General features: G+C 38.9%; 1 protein-coding gene across 1 annotated transcript; it reads left to right on the top strand.

Moving 5' to 3' along the window:
* The first annotated feature begins 606 nt into the window (after nt 1-606).
* On the top strand, nt 607-27,718 carry CRLS1 (cardiolipin synthase 1). Its single transcript, XM_060031216.1, has 7 exons — nt 607-1,134; nt 3,909-4,046; nt 8,621-8,750; nt 21,543-21,628; nt 22,532-22,600; nt 24,191-24,282; nt 26,011-27,718. Exons 1-7 carry the CDS (start codon nt 829-831, stop codon nt 26,096-26,098), a joined length of 909 nt encoding a protein of 302 aa, XP_059887199.1. The 5' UTR covers nt 607-828; the 3' UTR covers nt 26,099-27,718.
* Nucleotides 27,719-27,966: the final 248 nt, after the last annotated feature.

The raw sequence follows: 27,966 nt of genomic DNA on the forward strand, positions 1-27,966 counted from the left end.
ATAATTTATAACTTCTATATTAATCATTAATGTATAAAATTTGTCAGTTAATTAACGATTCTTATTTTGGATATTCCTCTAATAAACACGTTTCTTAACCTCTCTAAGCCTAAATTTCCTTATCTGTAAAAGTAAGATACTAATGGAACCCATCCGAGAGTTGCTGGGAAGATTAAACGGGATGATGCACTCTAGCCTGGCTACAGTAAACACTTTTTTCAGGTAAACGATCAGTAATTGCTAGTACTGACATTTTCTAACACCCATATTTTTGGGCATATGCAACGCTCAAAAGAGGGAAAAGAACAGAGAGCTAGTATTAAATACTTCTTCTGTATCAGACATTTTAGTAATATGTAAAACTCTCGCGATTGTGCCCAGAGCCGCGCACACCTCGGGTTTCCGGCCGGGGCGCGAGATGTCTTCCGCCCTCTCCCGGCCACAGCCGCCGCGCCGTAGTCCTGCCCTGCGCGTTCCTCTCCTCGCCTCCCCACGGAGCCCGGAGCCCGCCTGTGGGCGGACTGCGGCGCCGTGCCGGACCGCTACCCGGCAGCCCACTGGGCCTAACGGCACGTGACTCCCGCCACCTGCGCCGTCGCCGCCGGCGCTGGGAAGGCCAGCGGCGACGGTGTCGCAAAAGCGTCGCGACGGCGTCCGTTCTTGGCGGCCCAGGCCACTGGTATAACCGAACGTGCTGAGGCTTGAGAACCAGTATGGAGGCTGTCGAGGTTCTCCGATATTGCTGGGCTTCGATGGGGCAGCTACTCGCCTGTGCCCCGGGCTGCTGAGCTCTCGCCGCCTGCGTCCCCGCGGCTCGCCCGCAGGGCCATGCTGGCCTCGCGGGTGGCGCGCACCTCGTGGGGTGCCTTGCGCGTAGCCGTGTGGGCCCCGGGAGCGCGGCCGGGCAAGGGGCGCGCCCGCGGGGCCTTGCTGCCGCCAGTGCCATGCTGCCTGGGGTGCCTGGCGGAGCGCTGGTGGCTGCGCCCGGCTGCGCTCGGCCTGCGGCTGCCTGGGGCCAGCCCGCGGGCCCACTGCTCGGGCGCGGGGAAGGCAGCCCCCGGGCCCGCAGTGCAAGAGGACGCCGCCACCGAGGCCCGGCGCGGCCGGTGGGGCCCGGCGAGCGCCGCCAGCCTGGTACGTACCGAGGAGAAGGCGGAGGGGCGACTCTGGGTCGGGGTCGACTGCTGCGGCGGCGCTCGGTCCCGAACGCAAATAACGTGCCGTGGCCGGTGAGGTCCGATGCTTCCGTTTCAGAACTTTTAAAGCGTTCCCCGAAGAGAAGTTATGGGCAGATCATTCGGTCGGGGTGAGTGTCAGGGGTACCAGCCGCGTCCTCCTGTCTCGGTGGTCAAGTTAGAGCCCTCTCCTTCCCGTCTATCCGCACCGGTAGCTGGACGCGCCTCTGGATATTGCATTGGTAAAAATACGCTTCACCTGTCTTATTAAAAGCCCATTTAAAATTTTTTGAAGCGAATCCCCAATGTTTAGGGCAAGTCTCTGGGCGTCTTCAGAATGATATACAGGCCTTTCTGTTTGCTTGTGCAGGTTTGGTTAACTATCATTTGACCTTTGGTGACTTTACATATTGTAGGATGAAGGATAGCTAAGTAATTTAAATCGTAATTAAAAGATCCTTTAACCTTTAATTATAGGAAAAGATTAAACCTCTCTTCCTGAGGTAACGGAGGAAAATATTTGTCTGCTTACCTGTTGAAATACTGACCAAACAGAAGACATGAGAGCATGAGTGTGGGAGAGCTTTTGATGTCATGTAGCAAGACTCATGCAATTATTACATCTTCAATTGTTATGTCTTCAGTGGGCCCCTGTGCTGCTTTCATCAGTTATACAGCATGGGTTGGGGTGGCCACATCCTGGCAGGAGTCTCAGCCACATTAATAGCTAGAGCATGTTGGGGTTTGAATGAATGCTGGATGCTTTGAGGTTGCCATATCCTGGCTGAAGTCCTTCCAAGAACGGCAGTAGTTGGTCGAGTATGCCACAGGTTATCTGGTTGGGTAATCTGAGATTAGCTCTCTTAATTTTAACTTAGAAACGTTTACAAATTTAATGATTATAAATTGAGGTATTTTATTTTAACTGAAATATGTGGAGCTAAAAGGAATCCCTTTCATTGTTCTAAGAACATTCAGTCTGGTTTATTAATTCACCAAATGAAATGCTCTGGCTGTTTACAACTGTGTCTTTAATTTTTCCCCATGGGCCTCTCTGAGTTTAATTTTGGGCCTCTGTATTCTGACCTTTTGCTTTGTTTTTCCTTTCTCTCAATCATGAACTGTACCTCCTCACCCCCCTCAATGAGGCACTGTAATGCTGGATCAGTATTTGACTTACTCTGTATCGCAGTATGGTCAACAGACTTTTTTTTTCCTCTGGACTCTGAAACACTTGGACCTTTGAACTTGAATTTGGAATATGTTCCAAGAATGATTCCATTTAATTAATATAATGTGGATTAGTTCAACAGAAGGTCCTTGAGTAGAAGTTTGGAGTGCTGCTTGTTTGGTGATTGTTTCCTGCAGAATTTGAATTTTTCTGTATCTTTAATGACAGTATTCTGCCACTGGGCCCTCCCAATAACTTCATTATTCCTTCAAACTGAGGTGAACATTTCTTGCTGGGTTCTGTTTATAAACACAAACTTAGTATCTTTAGAGAACTGGCTTTTCTTCCAGAATGGCTGAAGGTATTTTAAAAGAGGTATTTAGAAGTGGAAATGTGAAAATTAAGGTTCAGGCAAATAGGTTACTGATTGATAAAGAGGTTAAGTAGGGTTATCTTGTGAGGAGATAGTCCCATGGGGTAGAGCTGGCAGTCTTGACTCAGTGGAGAAAAAAAATCCGGCCTTTAGGGAATGACATTTTTCTCTGTATTATTTCTGTACCCTGTTCTGTGCAGTGTATCTTAGTTCCACTAGGCTGAGGCTTTTTAAAGTTGAAACACCCTCTCATGAAACAGACTTTGGCCAGGAAGGAATGGTTTTCAGAGCAGCTGCTGAGGTGCCCTTTTGTTGGTGCCAACTTCAAACACCTTGGCTCCAAATGAAGTTTCAAGGAATCATAAAGCCCCCACAGGGGAGCTGTGAAAGCCCTCAGCTTCTGGTTGGGGATCTTAACATTTCTGTGGCTATTTTGAACAAATTTACAAAATCTCTTTATTTCCTAAGTATCTCAATACCTTTTCCTTGTTCCATTTTCTTCTAGCAGTTCTCCAGTTTAGTGATGAGCTTATGGAATTAAATGTTTTATTCCTCTTCATTCGTATCTCCAACACTGTGTATGGCATTTAGCATTCTTTTGATGGGTATGTGTAGAGGAGTGAGGAGAGGTTATTTTGCAATAAATGTTTTTTAGCCAAAATGCCCATGGTTGATAATTCGGCTTTTTTCTGACACTTTCTAGACCGTTTGTCTACTTGAGGTATAAGATCTTCCTGAAGATCTTTTTTTTAATTTTGTATAATGGGAAAGTAATTCTTTTTTAAAAAAAAATTTTATTGGATATAGTTGATTTACAGTGTTGTTGAATTTTCGCTTTTAAAAGCAGTATGTTTTTAGTTTTGAATTCTGATGGTGAAGTAATACATTAAAGGCTTGACTTATATGATAGATAATACATGTTTATTCCTTCTCTCTTTAGTGAGAAAACCTACTCTATATACAACCAACATTTTAGTCTGTGTTTTGGTATATGACATATCTTCATCTGCATTCTTAACAGTTTTAGATGTGTGTAAAAATAACGGAATGGATTTTAAAACTGAAAGTACTAATTTTAAGGTTTATGTAGCTTCTAACCTTTAAGTTGATGCAGTGTATTTTTCCAATGTATATAGTTATTTAAAGTATGAATTTATAGTATTTAAATTTTGTTGTCTTTATGTTTCAGTATGAAAACCCATGGACAATCCCAAATATGTTGTCAATGACGAGAATTGGCTTGGCCCCAGTTTTGGGCTATTTGATTATTGAAGAAGACTTTAATATTGCACTAGGAGTTTTTGCTTTAGCTGGGCTAACTGATTTGGTAAGTTGTACCGGCACTCCCCCTGTTTTGCTCCCCTTCTAAATCCCAGGGTCTCTACTACACTGAAATAGCACAGACTCAGTCTGCTTTTCTTTGGAAGGAAATCCTCAAGATGAATTTCACCTAGTGCTTTGTGTAAAGGCTTGTCTTTAACATCTATATGGGACTCTGTTATTCTTTATATGATCTAAGGAAGGAAGTGGAGGTTGTAGGGAGGCATGGGAGAGGGAGCTCTTTACTCTTGGTTTTTAACTTCTTCATAGAAGAAAAAACCTTAGAAATTCTCAAAGGGCCAAGTACTTGCTTTAGGGATAGAAATAAAGGAGAGAAGCTGTGAGACTTTTTTTTTACTTATATAGTAGAGAGAAATATCTGATCTGCAACAACAGTTGGTTTTACTGGTGGAGAGGGAAACAGTGGGCCAGTTGTTGTGACCAGGGAGCTTGCAGAGGCCGGATCTCTGCTCAGGTTTATGCTGGCAGGAGGCCATAGGCACCCCACAGATTTGGTCCTTGATTCCTTCTCTACACCCCTCTGACCACCTTCCAGAAGACCCTGCCCTAGGTGGGCATTAGACATCCTTCCTTCTTCCACTCTCCGAGCAGATGGACCAAGGAGAAAAGAGCACCTTGACACCACTGTGTCAGTTTATAGGGAGGGAAAGATTTATTCAGGTTATCTCCAATTAGAACTTGGAAAATAATTTTCTAACAGAAAGCCACACTATGTGTTATATAGGCTTTTGTGGACTGGCCAGTCATCATCATGTGTGACATTATTTGTATTTATCACCCACCCTGTTGCATAAAGGATTTGAAATGGCTTGTAAAACTATATGTCCTGCAAAAACACAATTGAAGGAAGTGGGGGAAAGGTAGAGGAAAGATTTTAAATCAGGACAAAAGCATGTAGAAATAGACATTATGTATATAAATTGTATATTCTTGTACAAGGTTGGTCTGAGATCCAAGTGAGTACCCAGACAGGCAATAATAATTTGGTGCCTCTTTAAACTGATGTATGTTTGAAAAACTTTGCTCAGTATTCAGTGAGAATAAAGAGAAACTAATTTTCTGTTAATAAAAGTCACATAGCATCTTTCTTTGTAACATCAGCTGTTCCCTTTGAGTTTCATAGAAACAAAATTACACCTGCCCAGTAGCATTGTTGAGCAATACAGAGTTAGCTGAAAATTCTGCAGGATAAATAATGAGGACATTTGCACTGTTATATGGCATTTCTAAATATGCATCAAATACAGTTTCTTGAAGTGGTTACCGCCTCTTTTTCCCGAGTTTAGCTCCTGTTTGTCATAACTTCTCATTCTCACAATCTCTTCTTTTGTCCCTGCTTTTATCTGTGAAGCCTGAAGCCCTCCATTTATTAATATAGTCTCCAAGTCTGTCAAAGGCCATTATATTGATAATGGAATTTTTTTTTCATAATAGGCAAGATGTTTTTCAGTTACTGGATTTACTCTTTTTTTTGGTTTGTAGGTTTTTTTAGTTGCCACATGAGATTGCAATATTCATCGAATGGGAGAGGTCTCATTTACACTTTTCTAAATATGTAAGACAATGTGTACAGAAACCTGAGTTAACTGGCATCATATTACGTTTACTTCATGTAGGTTTTGATGCCTCTAGAATGGCTGCTGGGCAGATGGCTGGACTCATGGAGGGTTTAAGTAGGGGAATGTTGTATGTGGGAAATGGATTACAGGAATGCAAGAATAGAAGCAGAGAGGCTGGTTATGAGGCTTATAGTAATCTAGGGAAGAGGGTTGGGAAATATGTTTTGAAGATAGAGTTGATATGTTAATGGATTGGATATGTGGGGTGAGAGAAAGGAATTAAATAGGAGTGCTAGACTGTTACTTTTTTCCTTTTCAACAAGCAGATGCATGGAGGTTTACATTTTCTGTGATGGTCAACACTCAGGGTAGGACAGGGTTTGTGGGAAAGAGTTGTTATGCCTGTTCAGATAGAGGTAACATTGGGTAGTTGAATACAGTAGTTTGGAGTTGGAGGAAATCATGGTTAGAGATAGATTTAAGAGTTATCATCATATAGATGGTCAAGTCTGGATGAAATCATCTAGGCTGTGGTAAAAGAAGAGAAGAGGTCAGAGAAAAGAACAATAATGGAGCAATGGAGAAGGAGCCAAAAAAGGACACTGAGAGGGAATAGCTGGTGAGAAAGAAAGAAAATTGGGCAATAAGGTGTCCCAGATGTTAAGTGAAGAAAGTGCTTTAATTGTGTTGGGGTCAAGTAAGCTAAGAATGTAGAATTCATTGGTGACTTTTATGGGTACAATCTCTAGAGGGTGGGGCAGTCAAAATGGGTTGGCGAGCATAAATGAGGTGGTGATGACAATAGATGTCACATTGGGGAAGTTTTGCTTCATAGGGGGATAGAGAGATAGTCAAGGAAGGGTAGTTTATAAAGAGATACATACTGGGGAAATTTTTGTTGTTAATTAACTAATTAATTAAATGACTGGGTAGGAAGAGAGAGATTGATGATGCAGGGGAGGTGGGGAAAACTCAGAAGGTAAGAGGACTTGGGATCAGGGACCGCAGAGAGAATGTGCATGGACACTAGTAGGTGGTGGACTTGGAGGTGGGAATACAAGGGAGGACTGACACTCTGTTTCTGTTTTTTGAGCAAATATAGACATGGTCATGAGCTAGAGAGAGAGGCTTTGGGAAGGATGAGCAGACTATGAATAGGGAAGGTAAACACAGTAAGCAGGTGTGGGTTTGCCAGGCAGTATTGAGTGCCCACAGGAGATTTGTGGTCATGAAAAAGTGAGATCAATCAGCCCATTTATGTGTTTTTCTTGATCAGTGTTCAGCTGCTTGGGTGCAGGCCTATAGTACATGGTAGTTGTATTTAAGCAGGGTTGAGGGAGAGTGGAGTAGGGAGTTATAGAGGTTTACAAAGAAGAGATGATGTTGATGACCTTGGAATCCAGTGTGAGTAGAGGAAAAATGAGGACAAGAGGGTGATGATGGTGACAAAATGGGAGGTTAAGTTCCCCGAGATCAGAAACTGAACTGACACCTGAATCTTCCAAGGCCCCAACTCCCAGTTCTAGGCACTTTCTGTTAGTGTTACCTATAGTATACTTAAGAAAATAGATTTTTTCAGTTGAGGTAGTAATAGCTAGTAACTGCTTTTTTTGAGGATTTACTAAGCGCTGAGTGCTAAACAAGTATTAATCACATTATGTACTGAGACAACCCACCCTGCGAGGTAGGTAGCACTATCTCTGGTTTACAGATGAGGAAACTGAGGCTTAGGCCAAATAACTTGCCCAGAGTCACACAGTTAAGTGAGTGGGAGAGCCAGTGCTTGAACCACTTATGCTCTGCTACGAAGAGTAAGTTCTTAACCATTGTCCTGTACGACTGCTCTAAGTCATTGGAATACTTGAGATATGGAGGACTTATTTATCCTTTAAAATGTACCATGTTAAATTACGTCTAGATTAATTTGATCTTTTTCCTTGGAACTAGGACTGGAAAATTCAAATATTTGTTGAAGTTTGAAGTTAAATAAAATGAGTAAAAGCCGGGGTAGGGACTTGGAAAACCAGAAAATATCTGCCTCGTTTAATGAAAATAGGCAGTACTTGGTTTCAGTCAATTTTGTGGCCCCAGGGTGGCCAGATCTTCCCATTTCTCAAGTGAGCCTGGAGATCTGGATTTTTTTGAGTTAAGACTTTGAATATTTAAATATTGGCAACTAATTTATATTTAAAAAATCACTGGGCAGGTCAAACAAAACCAGCCTGCAGGCCTCTTTGGCCCCCTGGTAACCCAAGTATGACCTCTGCTTTAAAATATAATTTGTTTCCAAGAGTAGTGAATAAGTAATTTTCATATCAAAAATTTTAAGTAGGCTAGGTACAGAGGACTGAGTTTTGTATTCAAATACAGGTCATGCAATACAGTCAGACATGGAATTAACAGTGGCACTAGATAAAAAATATTGATAATAACAGTTAAAATAGAATAAAATAAAAATAATAACAGCTAAAACATAGGGAGTTGGGTCATATTATAGAAAAGTAGGTAGGAATGGAAGTTAGAAAATCTCGCAGTTAAACGGTAGTCCTTGCAAGTAAAAGCAGCTATTTTGGCTGTAGTGAAATAGCTCAGGGCTCAAGGGGTGGGGGATGGGAGGGGTGGGTTGGGGTGGGGTGCCTAGTCCAAGCTCTGTCAGTCCTGCTTTCTTTGAGTTTTATTTGGGTTCTTTACATCTCTAAATTTGTGTCTGGGTTCATCCCACAAAGGGGCATTGTGAAAACATTGCAAAATAGCTGAAGGCCTTGAGAAAGAAAAGTGAAAACTTTTTTCTGTAGAAAAGTGAAATCATTTTCTGACCAGTTGGTAATTTAAAAGCTAAGTGTATACCAGTAAAACAGAAGGTTTGGGGGTAAGAGACAGAAGAGGTTTTATCTACATTTTATGCAAGTATAGCGGTTATTCTGGTATCTCTTAACCTTCAAGATATCTACTCTGTACCTATTATGACATTTATTAAAAAAAAAAAAACTTCTATTTTCAGTTGGATGGATTTATTGCTCGAAACTGGGCCAATCAAAAATCAGCTTTGGGAAGTGCTCTTGATCCACTTGCTGATAAAATACTTATCAGCATCTTATATGTTAGCTTGACCTATGCAGATCTTATTCCAGGTAAGAACGCGTCATGCGTACTTTTAAATAGTACAGGGAAGAATCACATTTATCAGCTTAGGATTTCTCTTGATTGAGAGACAAATAATTTTTGTTCCAAAAATATGTTTTCAACTTTAAAGTGTTTCCCTAAATTTAAACTATTGAACTGTTTTGCTTTCCAAGCTATTTGTTTTACTTTAGAATTTATGACCTTGTATATACTATAGAATGCATTGTTTTCTTAGTAAAATTGTTTAAAATTAAACAAATATTTCAAAAAAATTGAGCTAATTCATATTATCCTAGAATCTTTTGAAACTATTATTTTCTTTGTGCCTAGCTTTTGAAAGCAATTTAAAATTTTCCTAAGTCTTATTATTTATTAAGTACAATTTAATAAGTGAGAGCTCTGAAATCCTAAAGATGTCTATAAAATTTCACATTGTTATTATTATTACTTAGATGGTATTACGCAATTTTAAATTATACACATAGTTTGTACATTGTCTGAATACTCTTTTTTTTAATTAATTATTTTTGGCTGCGTTGGGTCTTTGTTGCTGTGCGTGGGCTTTCTCTAGTTGTGGTGAGCTGGGGCTACTCTTTGTTGCGGTGTGCAGGCTTCTCATTTCAGTGGCTTCTCTTGTTGGGGAGCACGGGCTCTAGGTGCACGGCCTTCAGTAGTTGTGGCTCGTGGGCTATAGAGTGCAGGCTCAGTAGTTGTGGTGCATGGGCTTAGTTGCTCCGTGGCACGTGGGATCTTCCCGACCAGGGCTCGAACCCGTGTCCCCTGCATTGGCAGGCGGATTCTCAACCACTGCACCACCAGGGAAGCCCCTGAATACTCTTTGTAACAAAATTTTATGATCTTTTGTATTTTGTATGTGCTTTTTGGTTGTTCATTTTCTACTTCCGCTGTGTTTCTCAGTTTTTAATCCTTTGGTTCAGATTAAACTGTTTATTTCCAAGAGTTAGAATCTGAGAACAAAGAAGCTGGTACTTGGTCCTTCAATACCATGTTATTACTGACATTTGATAGGAAGAAGTTTACTGGTGTTTCAGTCTAGTATAGTCTCCCAATCTAGAGATTCTTTTTCTCCTCTACCTTTAGGCTTTGCTTTTTTTTTAATAAATTTATTTATTTATTTTTATTTTTGGCTGCGTTGGGTCTTTGTTGCTATGCGCGGGCTTTCTCTAGTTGCGGCGAGCGGGGGCTACTACTCTTCGTTGCGGTGTGGGGGCTTCTCATTGCGGTGGCTTCTCTAGAGCGCAGGCTCAGTAGTTGTGGCACATGGGCTTAGTTGCTCCACGGCATGTGGGATCTTCCCGGACCGGGGCACGAACCCGTGTCCCCTGCATCGGCAGGCGGACTCTCAACCACTGCGCCACCAGGGAAGCCCCGGCAAGCGGATTCTTAACCACTGCGCCACCAGGGAGGTCCCTACCTTTAGGCTTTTAAATCCACATACCAAATTTAAAAATGAATTAGACTACTGTTCATGTGCTTCTTTGAAAGTCAGAATTATGGTGTGTGAATGGTTGGGGGTATTGAAGGGGCAGGGGTATGCTATAAGTAATATAGATAATTTGTAGGAGAAAAGATCCTAAGGAGCATTCTGTTAACATTCACAATTAAAATTTGTGTGTGTGTGTGTGTGTGTGTGTATTTTCATGCTTCTCATTTTTCAGAGTTATTTTGTATTTTGTTGTATTGTTTTACAAAGGTTGGCCAGCCCAGGTATTTCCGTGGTGAACACAGAAATTGTTTCCAGGTTTTGGTATTATGGATATTGTTGATACAATTGATGTAGGTCGCTTTTGGAACTGCAACTTCCCTTAATTATCATTCTGGGAACTTCCATTGTCTCTCTTCTGTGTTGGGTTTGTTTTTCCAGGCTCCCATGGCTTCCTTGTTAGGGTCCTCCTTTTTGTGGAGTAGAATCTCCAGTTGTTTCCTAGCTAGGATGCAGCCTGGCAGCAAGGTTTTTAGAGGTGTACAATGTCTTTATTCTACAGACATCTAAAATGTATTTGTTCTACCCTCCATACTTGATTGGGGCATAATTTTCAATTGCAGGTTATTTTCACTCAGAATTTTCAAGACCCTGATTATAGATTTCCAGATTCCATCTTGCTGTTGAGAAGTCTCATGCCATTCTGATATCTTTTCCTTTACGTGTGATTATGTTTTGTATTAGAAAGCTTTTAAGATTTCTTTGCATAATTCCTAGTTGATGGTTTAAAAAATTCTCTCTCTTAAAAGTTAATTTTCTAACTGCTTCTTGGGACACCCAATTATCCCAGCACTTTTTATTGAAAATTCTATACTTTCCAGACTCACTGCCATGTTCATATATACATGGGTTATTTCTGGGTTGTCTAGTTTATTCCCCATTGATTTGTCTATCTTTGCACCAGTACCATCCCTAATTATTATTACTTTGCCAAAAGTCTTTTTTTTTTTAATTTATTTTATTATTTATTTATTTATTTTTGGCTGCGTTGGGTCTTTGTTGCTGTGCATGGGCTTTCTCTAGTTGCGGTAAGCGGAGGCTACTCTTCGTTGTGCGCAGGCTTCTCGTTGCAGAGCACGGGCTCTAGATGCACGGGCTTCAGTAGTTGTGGCACGTGGGCTCATTAGTTTTGGCTCATGGGTTCTGGAGCGCAGGCTCAGTAGTTGTGGCGCACGGGCTTAGTTGCTCAGCTGCATGTGGGATCGTCCCAGATGAGGGCTCGAACCCGTGTCCCCTGCATTGGCAGGCGGATTCTTAACCACTGCGCCACCAGGCAAGTCCCCCAAAAGTCTTGATACATGATAGAGCACATTCTTCCACTTTGATATTCTTACCTGTTTTCATTTGTGTGTGAATTTTAGAATCAGCTTTCAAGTTCCCCAGAAAAACCTGTTGGGATTTTATTGGAGTTGCACTGAATTTACAAATTTATTTGGAAGAATTGGTATTTTTACAATATTGTCTTCCAATCCACATACATCTTGTATTTACTCTATTTAGGTCTGTTAAAATGTCAAAATGTTACAGTTTTCTCTAGAGAGGTAATAAAACTTTTTTATTAGATTTATTCCTAGGTGACTGATAGTTCTTGATGCTTTTGTAAATGGTAGCTTTTTTAATATTTCATTTTGTAGTAGCTGATGTTGATTGGATGAAATCAGTTCCATCTCTGACAGTGGTTTTTGTGTCTAGCAAAACTTGCTGAACTCTTATGCTAATAATATAAATGTATATTCTCTTGGATTTTCTGTATCCTTGATTATGTATTATCTATAATCAATGACAGTGTGTTTCTTCTTCTCCAGTCCTTTTACCTTTTTAAAAATTTGCCTCACAATAGTGCACAGTGCAATGTTGAATAGGAGTGGTATCTGTGTCTTATTTCCAGTCTAAGAAGGAAAGCTTTCAGTCTTTCAGTATTAAATATGACATTTCCTGTAGGGTTTTATAGATACCTCTTTTTCAGGTTAAAGAAGTTCACTTCCACTGGCAGTTTGCGCAGAAATTTTTTTACATCGGATATGGAATTTTATGAGAATTTTTTTCTTCATGTATTATGATAGTCATATTTTTTCCCTTTAAGCTTAATGTGTGGTGAATTACGTTATTGATTTTCTAAGTTAAATGAACCTGATGACATTCCTGTTACAAATCTAACTTGGTCATGATATATTATGAAGATATTGCTATTTGGTTTACTGATATTTTGTTGAAGATTTCACATCTAGATTCAGAAGATTGGCCTGGAATTCTTTTCTACAAATACCCTTGTTAGGTTTTTTTTTTTTTAATATTTATTTATTTGGCTGCGCTGGGTCTTAGTTGCAGCATGCGGCATCTTTAGTTGTGTCATGTGAATTCTTAGTTGCAGCATGTGGGATCTAGTTCCCTGACTAGGGATCGAACCCAGGCCCCCTGCATTGGGAGCGTGGAGTCTTAGCCACTGGACCACCAAGGAAGTCCCCTACCTTTGTTAGGTTTTAATATCAAGTTTATAATAATCTCATAAACTGAATTTAGGGAGTGCACACACACCCCACCCCATTCTTGGGAGATGTTTGTGTGAGATTGCAATTATTCCTTCTTGGAATGTTGGTAGAACTTGTTGAAGCCATTGAAGCCTGGAGTTTTCTTTGGGAAAAAGTTTTAAAATAGTTGATTCATTTTTTAAAAAAATGGTTACAGGGTGATTCAGTTTTTCTGGTTCATCTTTTGTCTGTTTTGTGAGTTGTGATGTTTTTCTAGGGACTTGTCCATTTCAGCTACATTTTAAAAAAATTTACCATAAGCTATTTATAGTATCCACATTAACGTTTTGATGTCTGTAGACTATGTAGCGATGTCCCCCTTTTCATCCTAATTATTAGTTATTTGTCCCTTTTTTTCTTTGACTTGTCTTGCCAGAGGTTTGTCTGTTTTATGAATCTTTTCAAAGAACCAACTTTGAACTTTGCCAAACTTCTCTGATATGTTTACTACTTCATTAAATCTTGCTCTTTTGTTTCTGTCTCCTCCTTTGGTTTTTTTCTGCTGTTCTTTTTCTAAATTCTATAGATCAGTCCTGTCTAGTAGAAATATAATGGGAACCATAGATCTAATTTAAATTTTTCTAGTAGTTATGTTCAAAGTGAGAAGAAACAGGTGAAGTGTGTGTGTGTGCTTGCACTTCTGCTACAGTGGAGACTGAGTGCTCTGTGCATGCACTGCTGCCTGTGCCAGGCCACCCCCCATTTTAATAACATTTTATTTAACCCACTAGATGGAAAATATTGTCATTTCATTATATAATCAATAAAAAATCATTAATGAGATTGTTTTTTCATACTCTGTCTTCAAAAGCCAGTGTGCTGTTTGCACTTACAGCACCTCTCACTTCAGACTACCCACATTTCAAGTGCTTTATCTTTACATGTTGCTCATGGCTATTGTATTGAACAACACAGCTGTAGATGAATGTTTAACTCGTTCCTTTTTTTGTTTGTTTTTTTGGCTGTGCCGTTGTGGGATCTTAGTTCTTCAACCAGGGATTGAACCTGTGCCCCCTGCAGTGGAAGCACGAAGTTGTAACCACTGGACCACCAGGGAATTCCCTCAGCTTTTCTTCTTTAAAGTTTGCATTTAAGGCTATATATTTCCTCTAAGTATCCCTTTCACTGTATCTCATATGTTGGTATTAGTGTTCTTGTCATTATCGAGTTCAAAGTAATCTGTTTCCATTATGATATTTCTTTGGCCTATGGTGTTAATAAAAATTTATTTCTTAATTTGTGGGATTTTCTAGGTATCTTTTTGTTATTGATTTCAAGCATAATTACCTTGTGTTCAGAGAACATGCTCTGTGATTTTAGCCCTTCAGCCCAGTATACAGTCAAATTTTATAAACATTTTATGCGTTTTTCAAATGAATATGTATTCTGCAGTCATTGGGTATGATGTTCTACATATGTCCATTTGGTCAATTTTTTTTTTTTTTAAGTAAATTATTTCTTTATCTTGGGCTGTGTTGGGTCTTCATTGCTGCACGCAGCCTTTCTCTAGTTGTGGCGAGCAGGGGTTACTCTTCGTTGTGGTGCATGGGTTTCTCATTGCGGTAGCTTCTCTTTTTGCAGAGCATGGGTTCTAGGCACGTGGGCTTCAGTAGTTGTGGCATGAAGGCTCAGTAGTTGTGGCTTGTTCGTGGGCTCTAGAGCGCAGGCTCAGTGGTGCACAGGCTTAGTTGCTCCGCGGCATGTGGGACCTTCCTGGACCAGGGATTGAACCTGTGTCCCCTGCATTGGCAGGCAGATTCTTAACTACTGTGCCACCAGGGAAGTCCCTGGTCAAGTTTTTAATCCTGGTGGCTAAATCTCCTTCTTTACGGACTTATTTTTTACATTTGGTCTGCTTTTCTGTCAGTTACTGAGAGAGTAAAGTTTCCTGCTATGTCCAATTTTCCATTATTTTTTCTTTTTAGCTCTGATTTTTGCTTCATGTCTTTTGAAGTCATGCTATTAATAAGTGCATATAAAGTAGTATTGTTATGTCTTTTTGGTGAATTGAATGATTTATTTTGAAGTGACCCTCTATATCTTTAGAAATGATTTTTGCCTTGAAGTCTCTCTCTCTCTCTCTTTTTTTTTTGACCACACCATCTGGCATGTGAGATCTTAGTTCCCTGACCAGGGATTGGACCTGTGGCCCCTGCAGTGGAAAGGCGGAGTCTTAAACCACTGGACTGCCAGGGAAGTTCCTGCCTTGAAGTCTCTTTTGTTGACTATTACTATAGCTACACTAGCTTACTTCTGGTCAGTGCTTACATGATAAACCAATCTTTTACTTTCAACTTGTCCACATCTTTATATTTTAGATATTCCTTAAAAATAACATATAGATAGATGGTTTTTCTTTACTTTATCTAGTCTAAAAATATTTTATCTTTCAGCTGGAACATTTAATCCATTTACTATGATTACTAGTATTTGTGTAGCAGTCTTCCATTTTATTTTGTGTTTTATTTGGCCTGTATGTTCTATTCTACTTTTGTCTATATTCTATATTCTATAATTATCACTGTTTTCCTGTACCAGTTGGAAAGTTTTACACTCTGTTAACATTTAGCTAGTCTCAAAATTATAATTCATCTTTACCTTATCAAAGTTTAATGTTAACAAATCTATACATTTGGCCTTCTGTATCTGGGAGTTCTCCATCCACGGATTCAACCAACCTCAGATTGGGGGGAAGAAAATCTAGAAAGTTCCAACCAAACTTTGCTGCAAACTGGAAACTGAGGGTATTTACATTGTATTAGGTATTAAGTAATATAGAGATGACTTAAAGCATATGGGAAGGTGTGCATTGGTTATATGCAAATACTCCACCATTTTATATAAGGGACTTGAGAATTTGTGGATTTTGGTGTATGTTGGGGGAAGCAGGGTAGATCCTCAGACCAACCCCCCATGGATACCGAGGGATGCCTATATGCCTTCTGGGCACTGGAAGGGCCTTAGAATACTTTAACTCCATTTATTCCTTTCTCAATTTAGGTTATTCTCATACTTTAATTTTATTTATGTGTTCAACCCACATGATATTGTTTATTAAGTCAGTGTTCATTTAGATGTATCTTCATACTTTTTTCTGGTTTATGTTTGGTGTATTTCAGACCTTCCACCTGGAATCATTTTCCTTTTCTCTAAAGTATATCTTTAGAAATTCTATTAATACAGGTCTACTGGTGGTACATTCTTTTCTTTGTTTCTCTGAAAATATTTTTATGTTGCCTTTATTCTTTGTGTGAGGACATTTAAATTCTACTCTCTTAGCAGATTTTAATTATACAATACAGTGTTACCAACTAGTCAGTGTGTTATACATTAGATCCTCAGACCTTATTCATCTTTTGTTTCATCTTAAAATTGAAAGTTTGTGTCTTTTTACCAGCCTTTTTCTATCTCTCTTTTTTTTTTTTTAGATTCTACATATAAGTGATATCACGCAGTATTTGTCTTTCTCTGTCTGATTTTGCTTTTATTCTTGAAGGATATTTTTGTTGGGTATAGAATTCTGGGCTGGTAGTTAATTTTCTTTCAGTACATTTAAAGTACCATGCAATTGTCTACTCACTTCCATTTTTGGTAATAAGAAATTGTTAACCCATTTCTTTTTCAAAGGTACTTTTACTCTGTCTGCTTTTAAGATTTACTCTTTCTCTTTGGTTTTCTGTAGTTTCACAATATTTGGTGTGATTTTCTTTTTTATTTATCCTGCTTGTGATTTGTTGGGCTTTTTAATCTGTGGATTGATATCTTTAATCAGTTCTAGAAAATTCTGAGCCACAATCTTCAAGTATTGTTGTCTGTGTTTCTCCTTCTTTTGGGACTGCAGTATACCTGTGTTAGATTTCACTGTATCCTTTAAGTGTCTGAGCCTCTTTTCTGCATGATACCTCATTTTATCTTTCTGCACTCCATTCTAGATGATTACTAATGAAGCTTGCTCTTTCATTTCACTAATTCTCTCTTCAGCTGTGCCAAATTCATTTAAGTCTTCTATTATATTTTCTAGTTATAAAATTTCTATTTCATTCTTCTGCAAACTTAGTAAATCAACTTTTATAGTTTGCAGTTCCCTGCTGAAATTTTCAATCTTGATTTTTGTATCGCTTTGAACATAGTAAGCTTTAGTTGTTTTATAAACACTGGTAATTCTGAAATATCTTTTGAGGGTCTCTTTCATGTGTCTGTTTCTATTGAGTCTCACTCATGGTATCTTATGTCTTTGGTTATTTTTGACTGTTTAGACACTGTACTAATATTTAAAAAATAATTTGGAGGAATATCTTGATGTGTAGGATGATGGCATCACTCTCCAGAGGAGATTTTTTGTTCAGTTCTGCCAGGTATCTAGGCATGCTAACAGTCTGGGACCACCTAGATGGCCAGATGATAAGACATTCTTTTTTAAGGCTTAGTTTGCATAGGGCCATCTCCTCTCCCAACCCTGTGGAAATAGTTGTTCAGATCCCAGCTTAAAGCTAGGAGGTGGTTTGTCACTGCCCAACCTGAGGGCTCTGGGCTTTGACTACTGTTTCCCCACCCTTTAAGGCGGCCAAAACCCCTATTCAGCTTTGTGGCTTACTTCCCTAGGGTTAGGGACAGTGGCTTTGAGTGGCTTTGAGTACCTAGGCTTATTTTCCTGAGTTCTCATTCTGATACTTTCTTAGCATCTTACAAGCTTTTCACTTTCAAGATTTTTTTGTTTAATGTTCTTCTTTAACTGTCTTAGCAGGAGAATTATTACCTACTCAGATATTAATGGAGCTGAACCTGAGGATCTTTTCATTTACCTATAGGTCTGAAATTTTGCAGTGTTATATGTTCTAGATCCTACTAGAGTTTGTAGTAAATCTTTCTTCCATTGTGCTGGGTACTAAGAAGGCCCCTTCAGTCTGAAAACTTATCCATCAGTTCTAAACATTTTTCCCTAGGTTCTTTTCTTACTGGAAACACTTTTTGTTCTCTTTCTGGGAAATTTCCCCAACTTTGTCATTTACCCCTTCTACTGACATTTTAGTTAATTTATTTATTTAATTTAAAAAATTGGTTTTTGGCTGTGCCACGTGGCATGTGGGATCTTAGTTCCCTGACCAGGGATTGAACCCTCAATCCCTGTAGTGGAAGCGTGCAATCTTAACCACTGGACTGCCAAGGAAGTCCCTCGATTGACATTTTTATTGCTATCATTTTTAATTTCCAAGAGGAAATAAAGAGCTCTTGTTCTGTATGTTCTTTCAAAACAAAACAAGGGGCTTCCCTGGTGGTGCAGTGGTTAAGAATCTGCCCGCCAATGCAAGGGACATGGGTTCGAGCCCTGGCCGGGGAAGATCCCACATGCCGCGGAGCAACTAAGCCCGTGTGCCACAACTACTGAACGTGCGCTCAAGAGCCTGCAAGCCACAACTACTGAGCCCATGTGCCACAACTACTGAAGCCTGTGTGCCTAGAGCCCATGCTACACAACAAGAGAATACACTGCAGTGAGAAGCCTGTGCACTGCAACGAAGAGTAGCCCCCGCTCACTGCAACTAGAGAAAGCCCGTGCACAGCAGTGACAACCCAACACAACCAAAAAAAAAATAAATAAAATAAATAAATAAAAAAATTTTTAAAAATGTCTTTTTCTTACTTCATAGGTGAGTATCATCATTTCAGGACATCTTCTATCTGTTTTTGTATGTGTGTTTGTGGGGGGGTGGTTTTAAACCCCTGTATTGTATCTATTTCTTTTCTTCTTCTTTTTTTTTTTTTCTGTTTGTTTTGGTCTCTCTTTCATGATGGAGACTTTGCTAAAATGTCTGGTGATTCTTGGCTGCTTACTTCATAAATGTTTAACTGGGTGCTCCCTGGGCGTTGGTGGAATTTGTTGGGTGGTATACTACCCTCTAGGGTGAACAGGTAGTGAGAGACAAGGCGTGGCCCTGAATTCTCAGTACCTTTAGCTCTATTTTGTAGGTAAGAGCTCTCCATTTGCTCCTTAGAGATTGCAGAGGTCCTGGTTTAGAGATTAACATGTAGAACAAGGGTTGGCAGACTTCTTCTGTAAAGGCCAGAATGGTAAATGTTTCTGACTTTAAGGGCCATGTGGTCTTTGTTGTAACTACTCAAGTCTGCTATTGTAGTGTGAAAACAGCCATAGAAAATATATAACAAATGACTATGGCTGTGTGTTAACTTTATTATTTTCAATGCAAACTTCTACTATGTAAAAGTGACTTGATTTTATTATTTCCCTTTAACACTAATAAATTTGGCCATGATGTACTTCTTTGTTGCAGAAACTGTATTTCAGACAGAGTTAGCAAATAGGAAAACCTTGGAGCACTCCCTGACACATTTTACACCTCCCTAACACACTATCATACTCTAATAGACAAAGGAAAGCTGCTTTAGCCCTGGAAGAAAAGGGAAAGGAAGGCCAGGAGAGAAAGCAGGAACAGTTAGAAGATTCAAAAGCCAGGGAACTGGACAAAATTGCCCCCCAAATCACAGTAAGAACATGTATGTATACAGGCTCTCAGTTGGCAGAGGCTTTAGAGATCACCCAGTGCAGCCTGGTCCCAGTCTGGCTGTGCTTGTGAACCCCCAGGGAGCATTCACCTTTGCTTTTATGAAGCTTTCACGAGGTGATTCGGTGATGAGTAGTCAGTTTGGGGAACACTGGATTTTGTAAACAGTCCTGTCTTCCACCAGACTGTTAACAGATGGTAAACTGATCCCAGAGATGCATTCTGCAGTAGTACTGACTAACTGGTGACCTTGGCCAGGTTTTATAATCTGCCTGAGGCTTGTTTTCAATATTTGTAAAATGGGGTAATGATGGTTCCCATATCATGGAGTTGATATGTAGATTAAATGACATAATATGTATAAAATACTTAAATGGTGCCAGATGCCCAATAAATGGTAATTTTAGTAGTTAATAGAACTAGAGCCCAAGGCTTTGCAGTGTATTGAATTGCTTCATCTGTTCTTCTGCAGAAACCTTATTTAGAATTAAATTATATTCTTTTTCCCCTGTGGTGATGAACTACAATAACAGGTGTTTATTTTCCTCTACTGTTGTGTTTACTGTATATAATTCACATGAGTTTGCTGCATTTTAAAATCTGATTTAAAAATAAATAAAATCTGATAGTTATTTGATTTTGCCAGCTGATTATTACTATAGAAAAGTTTGGTTTACAGGCACAAAAATCCTCCTAAAAATCATGACTGCCTTGTTTTGTTACTTGGTTCATACAGTCGAGTCTTCTTTGTGCTCCAAATGCCATGACTTGAGTGGATAAGCATTTTCTCTTTGGAATCGTCTTGTCATTGAGTACTAGGCCAAGGATCAACACTTACATCACAGCCACAACCAGCAGAGATTTAAATTTTAAATCTGTAATTAATTACTGAGATTTTTCATAAGTTTCTGAACCAATAGAGGACCCTAAGTATGGCCTTAAAAGTAATTCACAAAGAACTGTTTGAAAGTATTATGGAAGGGATGTGCATGATTCTTTTATTTTAGTAATTGAAACAATTTGAAATGAGTGTTAGCCTCAAGATTTTTTCCTTTTTAAATAAATATTTTTTTCTAATAACATGACATATATTCATGGTTAAAACTTCCTTCAACGTGGAAGGATGTAAAATGAAACAGGACCTCTGCCCTCCCATTCTCATTCGACAAGGGAGCAGGAGTTCCTTGCGTATCCACTTAAAATGTCCTTCTGCTGGCACTGGGACCGTCCTGTAGGATCTTAGGAATAATGAGAAAACTATCAACAAGTTGAATTCATGTTTAACTAGAATTCATTGAATGAATGAGCAGAAGAAAAAATAGCAATTGCCTGGATAGGAACTGGCCAGGCAAAAATGAAGATATTTTGGCTCTCCACAAGTGGTACACATAGCAAATTTTACTGTTCATAAAATAATCTAGAATGCAGAAGCAAGCAGTCAGAGTTCTTAAAAGTCAGAAGGGCTTGAGTTAGGACTTCCCTGGTGGCACAGTGGTTAAGAATCCACCTGCCAATGCAGGGGACACGGGTTTGAGCCCTGGTCCCAGGAGATCCCACGTGCCACGGAGCAAGTAAGCTCATGCGCCACAACTACTGAGCCTGTGCTCTAGAGCCAGCGAGCCACAAATACTGAGCCCACGTGCCTAGAGCCCGTGCTCCACAACAAGAGAATCCACTGCAATGAGAAGCCTGTGCACCACAACAAAGAGTAGCCCCCGCTCGCCGCAACTAGAGAAAGCCCGCGTGAGCAATGAAGACCCGACACAGCCAAAAATAAATAAATAAATTTATTAAAAAAAAAAAAAAAGAATGCCTTGAGTCCCGGCATCCTTTCCAACCTTTTTACCATCTCATTCCATGTAATTATAGTGAGCTTGGTGATCTTTTTTCTAAATTTACAAAGCTGGGAAGTAACAAAGGAAATAGGATTGAGTAGAGCTGACACTGATTAACTGCAATTTAAAAACGTATGCAAGGAAAAAAAAATACAGAAAGGGGTGAGAGGATCAACATTCTGAAATGTGACTTTAAAAGCCATAGTCTGTCTTTCACCTTGTTTTGAAGGCAGGTTAAAAAAACATAAAAATCAGTGGTTCACTGTAGGGACCCTAAACAGGCATCAATAAGTGTTTATTTTAAAATTTTTGCTTAGGTGAAACACCAGTTTATGGTAAGGCTTCATTGTATGTATAATGTCTTAATAATTTTCAAAATCCCAATCAAAATTATTTTATATTTGATTTTCAGTTCCACTTACTTATATGATAATTTCAAGAGATGTAATGTTGATTGCTGCTGTTTTTTATATCAGATATCGAACTCTTCCAACACCGGTGAGTTTGTTTCAAAAAAATGTTCTTTTAGTATTACTGTAACTTAAGGCAAAAGAAAAAAATCATTATTGCGTACTGAGTTTCACTTTATGGGAATAATTTATGACTATTATGTATTCAATCCATTTATTAGGAATTTAAAGAAAACAGACATAACTGTCATCTTGCTATTTGAATCACCCATTATGGTAGCTGTTCAGTGAAAATATGAATGATCAGTTTTTAAAAGGATGTTTTTGTTATAAGTCAACATTGTTTTAGTTGATAGTCCATAAAACTCAGGCCAGCTAGCCCCATCCCTAGCAGCAAACTCTGTTTAGGAGTGTTTTGTATAACTAAGCACCCTTCCCTGTCTAATTTAGCTTCTACTATGGATTATCTAGAACTGGTTTTTAAAATCACAGTTTTATGAGCATGGAGTGGTTTGTTCACACATTTGTTCATTGGTTCTACAAATATTTGAGCACATAAGCATAGCATAGCTTATAGCCACCTCATGAACATAACAACCTCATCTTTTGATTCCCAGCCTGGTGAAAATGGCAGTATTTTATTCATTTTGGTTCTTTTTAGCCTATAAAGAAAACAGTGATGAGGGAGATTTGTTGAATCTATTTAGTAGAAAGACATAGTTAAGCAGACTTTATGATAGTTATTGTGTTAGAAATTTATAGAAATTGAGAAATCTATAAATTAAAAAATCTATTTTCAATAAACTGTAGGTGATTTATGAAGAATGTAGATGTTGCTTATATAGTATAATAAAAGAAGATGCAGATAAAGGGTTTATCTAGCATATAGCCAGGCGTGTGTTATACACTCAGTAACTGTTGCATATAATAACAAAATATTTATTTTAAACTTGAATGATGAATAAACTTTGTTTTTTTTGTCCTCTGCCAGAGAACACTTTCTAAGTATTTCAATCCTTGTTATGCCACTGCTAGGTTAAAACCAACCTTCATCAGCAAGGTAAGAGACACACAACATCCTTTTAAGTTAAAAACCGTTGAGGATTTTATTTTGATGACTATAAACCTCAGTCTGGAGCAGCTGAAAATGAGACACATTTTAATGTATTGACCATAGAGAATAGAGAGTGGGGTCATTAGCCCAGTTCTTTTGTCCTCCAGGCTTTCTGGATCTTTAGTATATATGTTGTGTTTTGTGTTGGTGGTGTAAGAATTTAAGTCTCCAAATGAGGTATTAGGGCCACCACTTAGGGGAGGTGGCAATGTAATTGCATATTGACACAAAGAGAGTATGAAAATTTCTTTCTGGTTTCACTACCCACCCCTCCCTGTAGTGAAAACACCATATAACAAGGTCCTTTCATTTGCAAGATCGATTGTTAACATGGAAAGGGACATGAGAAAGTTTTATTCACTAATAAACAACTCCTACTCTTAGTTGTCCATCTGTTTTCCTGAGCCCTCTTCAGGATAATAACTGTATGCCAGTCTTTGCACACAGAGAGGACACTATTAATGTCTCTGAAGGCAGATTTGTTTTACTAGTAGCCTTGGTAAGTTTGCTGTAATTATTCTTTTGCTCCATGCCTTGTGACAGAGGTTTAACAGGTTAGGGATACTGATCATCTTTGGGACAGAGGGATGATTACTCTTAAACCAGAGACTCCCTGGGGTGAATTTTTACCTACAAATATGCGTTATTTATTTATCTATTTATTTTATCTATTTATTTTTGTGACTTACATATGTATCAAGTACAGTAATTGGAGTATAGCACTGTACAGAAGGTGGCTTAAAGAGGTACCAGGGACAAATGCCTTAATTCCTTGGGCTTGCAGGGAGTTCTCCAGACAATTTTTATTACTTATTTTTAAAACGGAGTCGAATCCTTGTAATTTGGCTGCACAATGGATGAGAGAACATAGGTGCTTCTCTAGACACATCACCCACGGATTCATACATCACCCGCTTCCCCAGAATGCTTCTCTCAATGAGTACAGGAAGTCTCCAGTGGTTTTGTTGTCTTCCTTTTCTCCACCACGCTGTCTTTTAGGGTAGGGAAACCTACTCATTTCCGAACTTAGAGCCTCTCTCATGGAGATTAGTGCATTTCAGTTTTCTAACTTCATAGGTTTGACAGGTGGTAGGCAAGTGAAAGGAGCATTGAATGGAGTACTGGGAAATGTGGGTTCTGGGTTTGGATCTGTAACCTGCTATGACTGCAGGCAAGTCACTTAACTCATTACCTTTTTACCTGTGAAGAGTATCTTCATTATTTCCATATTCACAGGGCTGTTTTAATAGGCAACTGAGAAAAAGGCAGAGAACTTTGCAACATTATTGCTATGGAAATTCAAGATAGTGGTGTTTTCTGATAGTTGCCCTTCCCCTCACTAGATAGGGCAGCTGTGGAGACAGATGGGCCTGTTAGTGAAATTCAGCCTTTTGTGTGAATGCCAGCTTCTTTGGCAGGGATATTACAGCATCCCTGAGGGTCTGTTGTGTTACACTGTGATGGGTTATGCCTTTCTCTTGTGAGCTTGAAACATAATTGGGTTGGCACTGTTCATTTATGACTTCTTATTTTTAGGTTAACACAGCAGTCCAGTTAATCTTGGTGGCAGCTTCTTTGGCAGCTCCGGTTTTCAATTATGCTGACAGCATTTATCTTCAGATCCTGTGGTAAGCTAAACTTAGAATTACTCTCTGAGAATGTCAACAAAATGGCTTATTTTGACAATCCTAGAATTACTTTGTTCTTAATCATGTTTATTAAGCACTGGGTAAAGCTGTGGGCTATATTTTTTGATTGATACCATTTTTAAGAAGCTTACTATCAAGTGTAGAATATAGAAGTTATAGGGGGTTTCATGCAAATTAGAAGGGATGAGAGGTACAGATAATGTGTTGGGGTTTTGGAGTAGAGAAAAATACTTCCAGGTAGGAAGAAGAGGGAAAGCTTCAGGGAAGAAGTAGCATTTGAGCCATGAGGTCTAGGTGGAGAGAGACTGAGGGGAGGCCATTCTGGTGAAGGGCAGACCCTGAGCAAAGTCAGACGTGCAGGAGAGTGGATAAGGGGAAAGTGCACCCAGCCTAGTGAAGGGGGCAGAGTGGGAGAGAAACTTGGAGAAAGGAGTTTGAGTTTTATTTTATTAAGGTTATGTATAGCCTTGAAAATGTGTCACATTCATACTTTATGCCACACTGATACTAAAGCACTGTATTTTTACTCTACTTTTAACTCGATAATTAAAACATTGCTTGATGCAGTCTGAGCCAGAAAATAGTTGGTTAACTAAAGTCAGTTAAGCTAAAAAGGTTTAAAAATGATACACACGCTAGACATTTTATTTTCTAAAATATATAATCGTACATTCATTCTGATTTGTCCTACGTCTTCTGATAAAGGCTCAATGCCTTTTCTTTGATTATAGGCTCATCAGTGGGATTTTTTTCTTTCTTGCAAAAAACTGCATCCATAATACAACCTCTCTGATTTTCATGTTCTGCTTTTAAAGTGATATAAGAATGTAAGACATTTATGAAGCAATCAGAGTATAGAAACTTTCTAGATTTTTACCATTTTCTCTAGTATTTTAACAATTACATTGTCTACTTACTTTGACAGTAATTTTTAGCAACTCGCTGTGATATCAAGCCTTTCCAAAGCCTCCAGCTTAGTTCTCAGAAATAGCGACTCTTCCTACCTGTATGTTTCATTATGTGTGAATTTAGGATATCAAACTGGCATAAACAGGTTTGAGATCAAACAGATTCTTGATGAGCCTACACCTCACCTGGTGGAAACAGAAGTACATGTGTGCACCAAAAAGGAACGTGTTAGCTGCGAGCGCTCAGCAAGCCCTGAGTGTCACTCGTGTCATTTCAAAGAGAATCTGATTAATTCTCCTTAATTTTAAGGAAATATCAGTAAAGAAAGCTGAATTTTATTTAAAATGACTCAGATATTAGAATTCCCAAGATCTGTAAGAAATAGCTTCTAAAACTAACACTCTAAGCAGCGTGGAACAGTGGGAGGAGCACAAGGGCTCTAGAGTTGGAACCAAGCCAGACTCATAGTCCTGTGGCCCTGAGCAAACTCTGGGGCACTGTTTCCTCTGTAAGATGAGGTTGCTGTGAAAATAAAACTACCTAGAATAATGTCTGGGTAAAAAATGACAATTGCTATTATTATTTTTTTCAGACTGATTAGATTAATTCTGTTTGACATTACTGATTCAAATGAAGTCTTAAAGAAAAGCAGTATATTTAAATTCTTGTTAAAAAAAAATTACACCAACACAGGCTTTTTTACTTTGAAACAACTCCTTTAAATGTATTCTTTATGGTTCTTATAGTTAGCATTTTTTAGAGTTTAGACTAAATTTTCTTTCTTTCCTTCCATAAAAGGTGTCTTACAGCTTTTACCACAGCTGCATCAGCTTACAGTTATTATCATTATGGTCGGAAAACTGTTCAGGTGATAAAAGGCAGATGAAAGTCATCCATCATCATTAGCAAGGAAGCAATATACATCATCGGCGGCAGGGCCAGTGGAAATCTTAGGGAGTTTCCTTTTTTGGTGTTCAGCTTGAAAAAGGACTTGTCAGAACAAACCATGTCATCAAAATTTAAGTAATGTGCATTGAAAATAAGCTTGATCATGGGCATATGCAGAATTTCCAATGTATTTTTAAATACAAATAAAACTATAATTTAGAATTTTTTTTATCTTAGGTTTCTTGATTAATTTATAAGTAGCAATTATTGTCAGTCATTTTTTGATATGTAAAACAAAAAACAGTCTAGAGCATGGAAACTGAAGAGTTGTCACTTTAATAGAATTTAGATTGCTCACAAAGCACTAGGGAATTTCCTGGGTTTAAATATACATCCTGTACAACTTGGCTGCACAGTTGTTTGTTTGACTTTTAGATCTGTGCACACATTAACAGTACATGTGGTTAATATTTGATTGTTCAGGATAATGACTATAAAGGTAGCTTAGTTGTGGATGAATTAAACTTGTAAAGAGATTTAAAATGCAGTAAATTTTGAAAATAATAAATAAGATCAAAATAGAAGGTACTGAAGTTCATGTTCAGAAGTCTTCCAACCTCTCAGGTGCCTAATAGTTTATGCATCAGGATAATAAGTGACAAAGGTAGTTGGAAAATGAAAATATGTCTGTTACCCTAGCCATCCAAGAGGCAGTGAGTTACATCATGCCTTCCCACTGTATCTCTAACATAACAATGTTTGTATGATATTGGGACCTGTACTCATATGTTATGTAAATAATATGAAATTATATTTTTCAAAGGTTTTTTTAAGCTTTGGGGAATCTTCTTTTGTTAAGATGTTAAAGGAATAAAAGAGCCGGAAAAAAGTGACCTTCAATTTGGGTTGTCTGTGTTCCACGGTCGTCTGCTGTTGTGGAAGTTTTCTGATTCATAAAGTCCATTCAGATATATCACTTGCACTTAACATTGTAAAAATAATTGGTTTGTGATCATCTGACTTAAAAGCCCTATTCTTGCTACACTGTCATGTTTAAGAGAATGCAAGATGCAGGGAGAGGGGAGAGGAAGACAAGTGGCTGGTGCCGGTTGCCTCCTCTTAACAGTGGAGGCCTGTTGCTGCTCATTGTCCCGAGGTCTAACCTAAGTGTAACATGGACTCATACAGTGAGATTATCTAAACATAGCCTATTGAGCTGTGTTAAAATGAGAAGTTATAAGCAAAATTCATGCCTCTTGGTTGTGACATCCTTGGATCAGTGTGCCCCTTGTTGCCTGCTGGTCCTGGCTTCCTTGTTCCCAGATTAGCTGCTGAGCCATCCTTGGCTTGGAAAACACTGAAGCCTGCGGCCAGGGACACTGCTAAGGAATCCAGTGGAAGGGGGTGAGAGAAGGGTGGTGTGAGGCTGGCCATTCTCCCCTTTGGGAACCTCCTGTAATGTCTCATAACGGCCTGGGGTGCAGTGAGGCTTGAGGTGGAAGTCCCATTGCTGGACCACCCAAGAGGCACGTTGACCATGTCTCAGCACTAGCAAAGTATGAGCACACAAAAATGATGTTTAAAAAAGGGAGAACTTGAAATAAAGTAGGGGAAAAATTAGAATTTTGTGTCTTGTTATGCTTATTTATGGTCTAGTGTTGATACTATTTGGAGTGACTTACGGGTTGGGTCCCTAGTCTCTTTAGTATCAAAGTCTTAATCTGGTTCTGGTTAATAGACTTTTTCCACATCAACCTGTATGTTTTTGGATACTGAATTGCTATAAGACATAAATTCTGCTGGTCTATAAAACTTTGAAATTGTATTAGGTATGTTTGAGTGTATATTCATGCATACAGACTCCAA

This window comes from Delphinus delphis, chromosome 15 (assembly GCF_949987515.2).
Source record: "Delphinus delphis chromosome 15, mDelDel1.2, whole genome shotgun sequence".
NCBI classification, from domain to species: domain Eukaryota; kingdom Metazoa; phylum Chordata; class Mammalia; order Artiodactyla; family Delphinidae; genus Delphinus; species Delphinus delphis.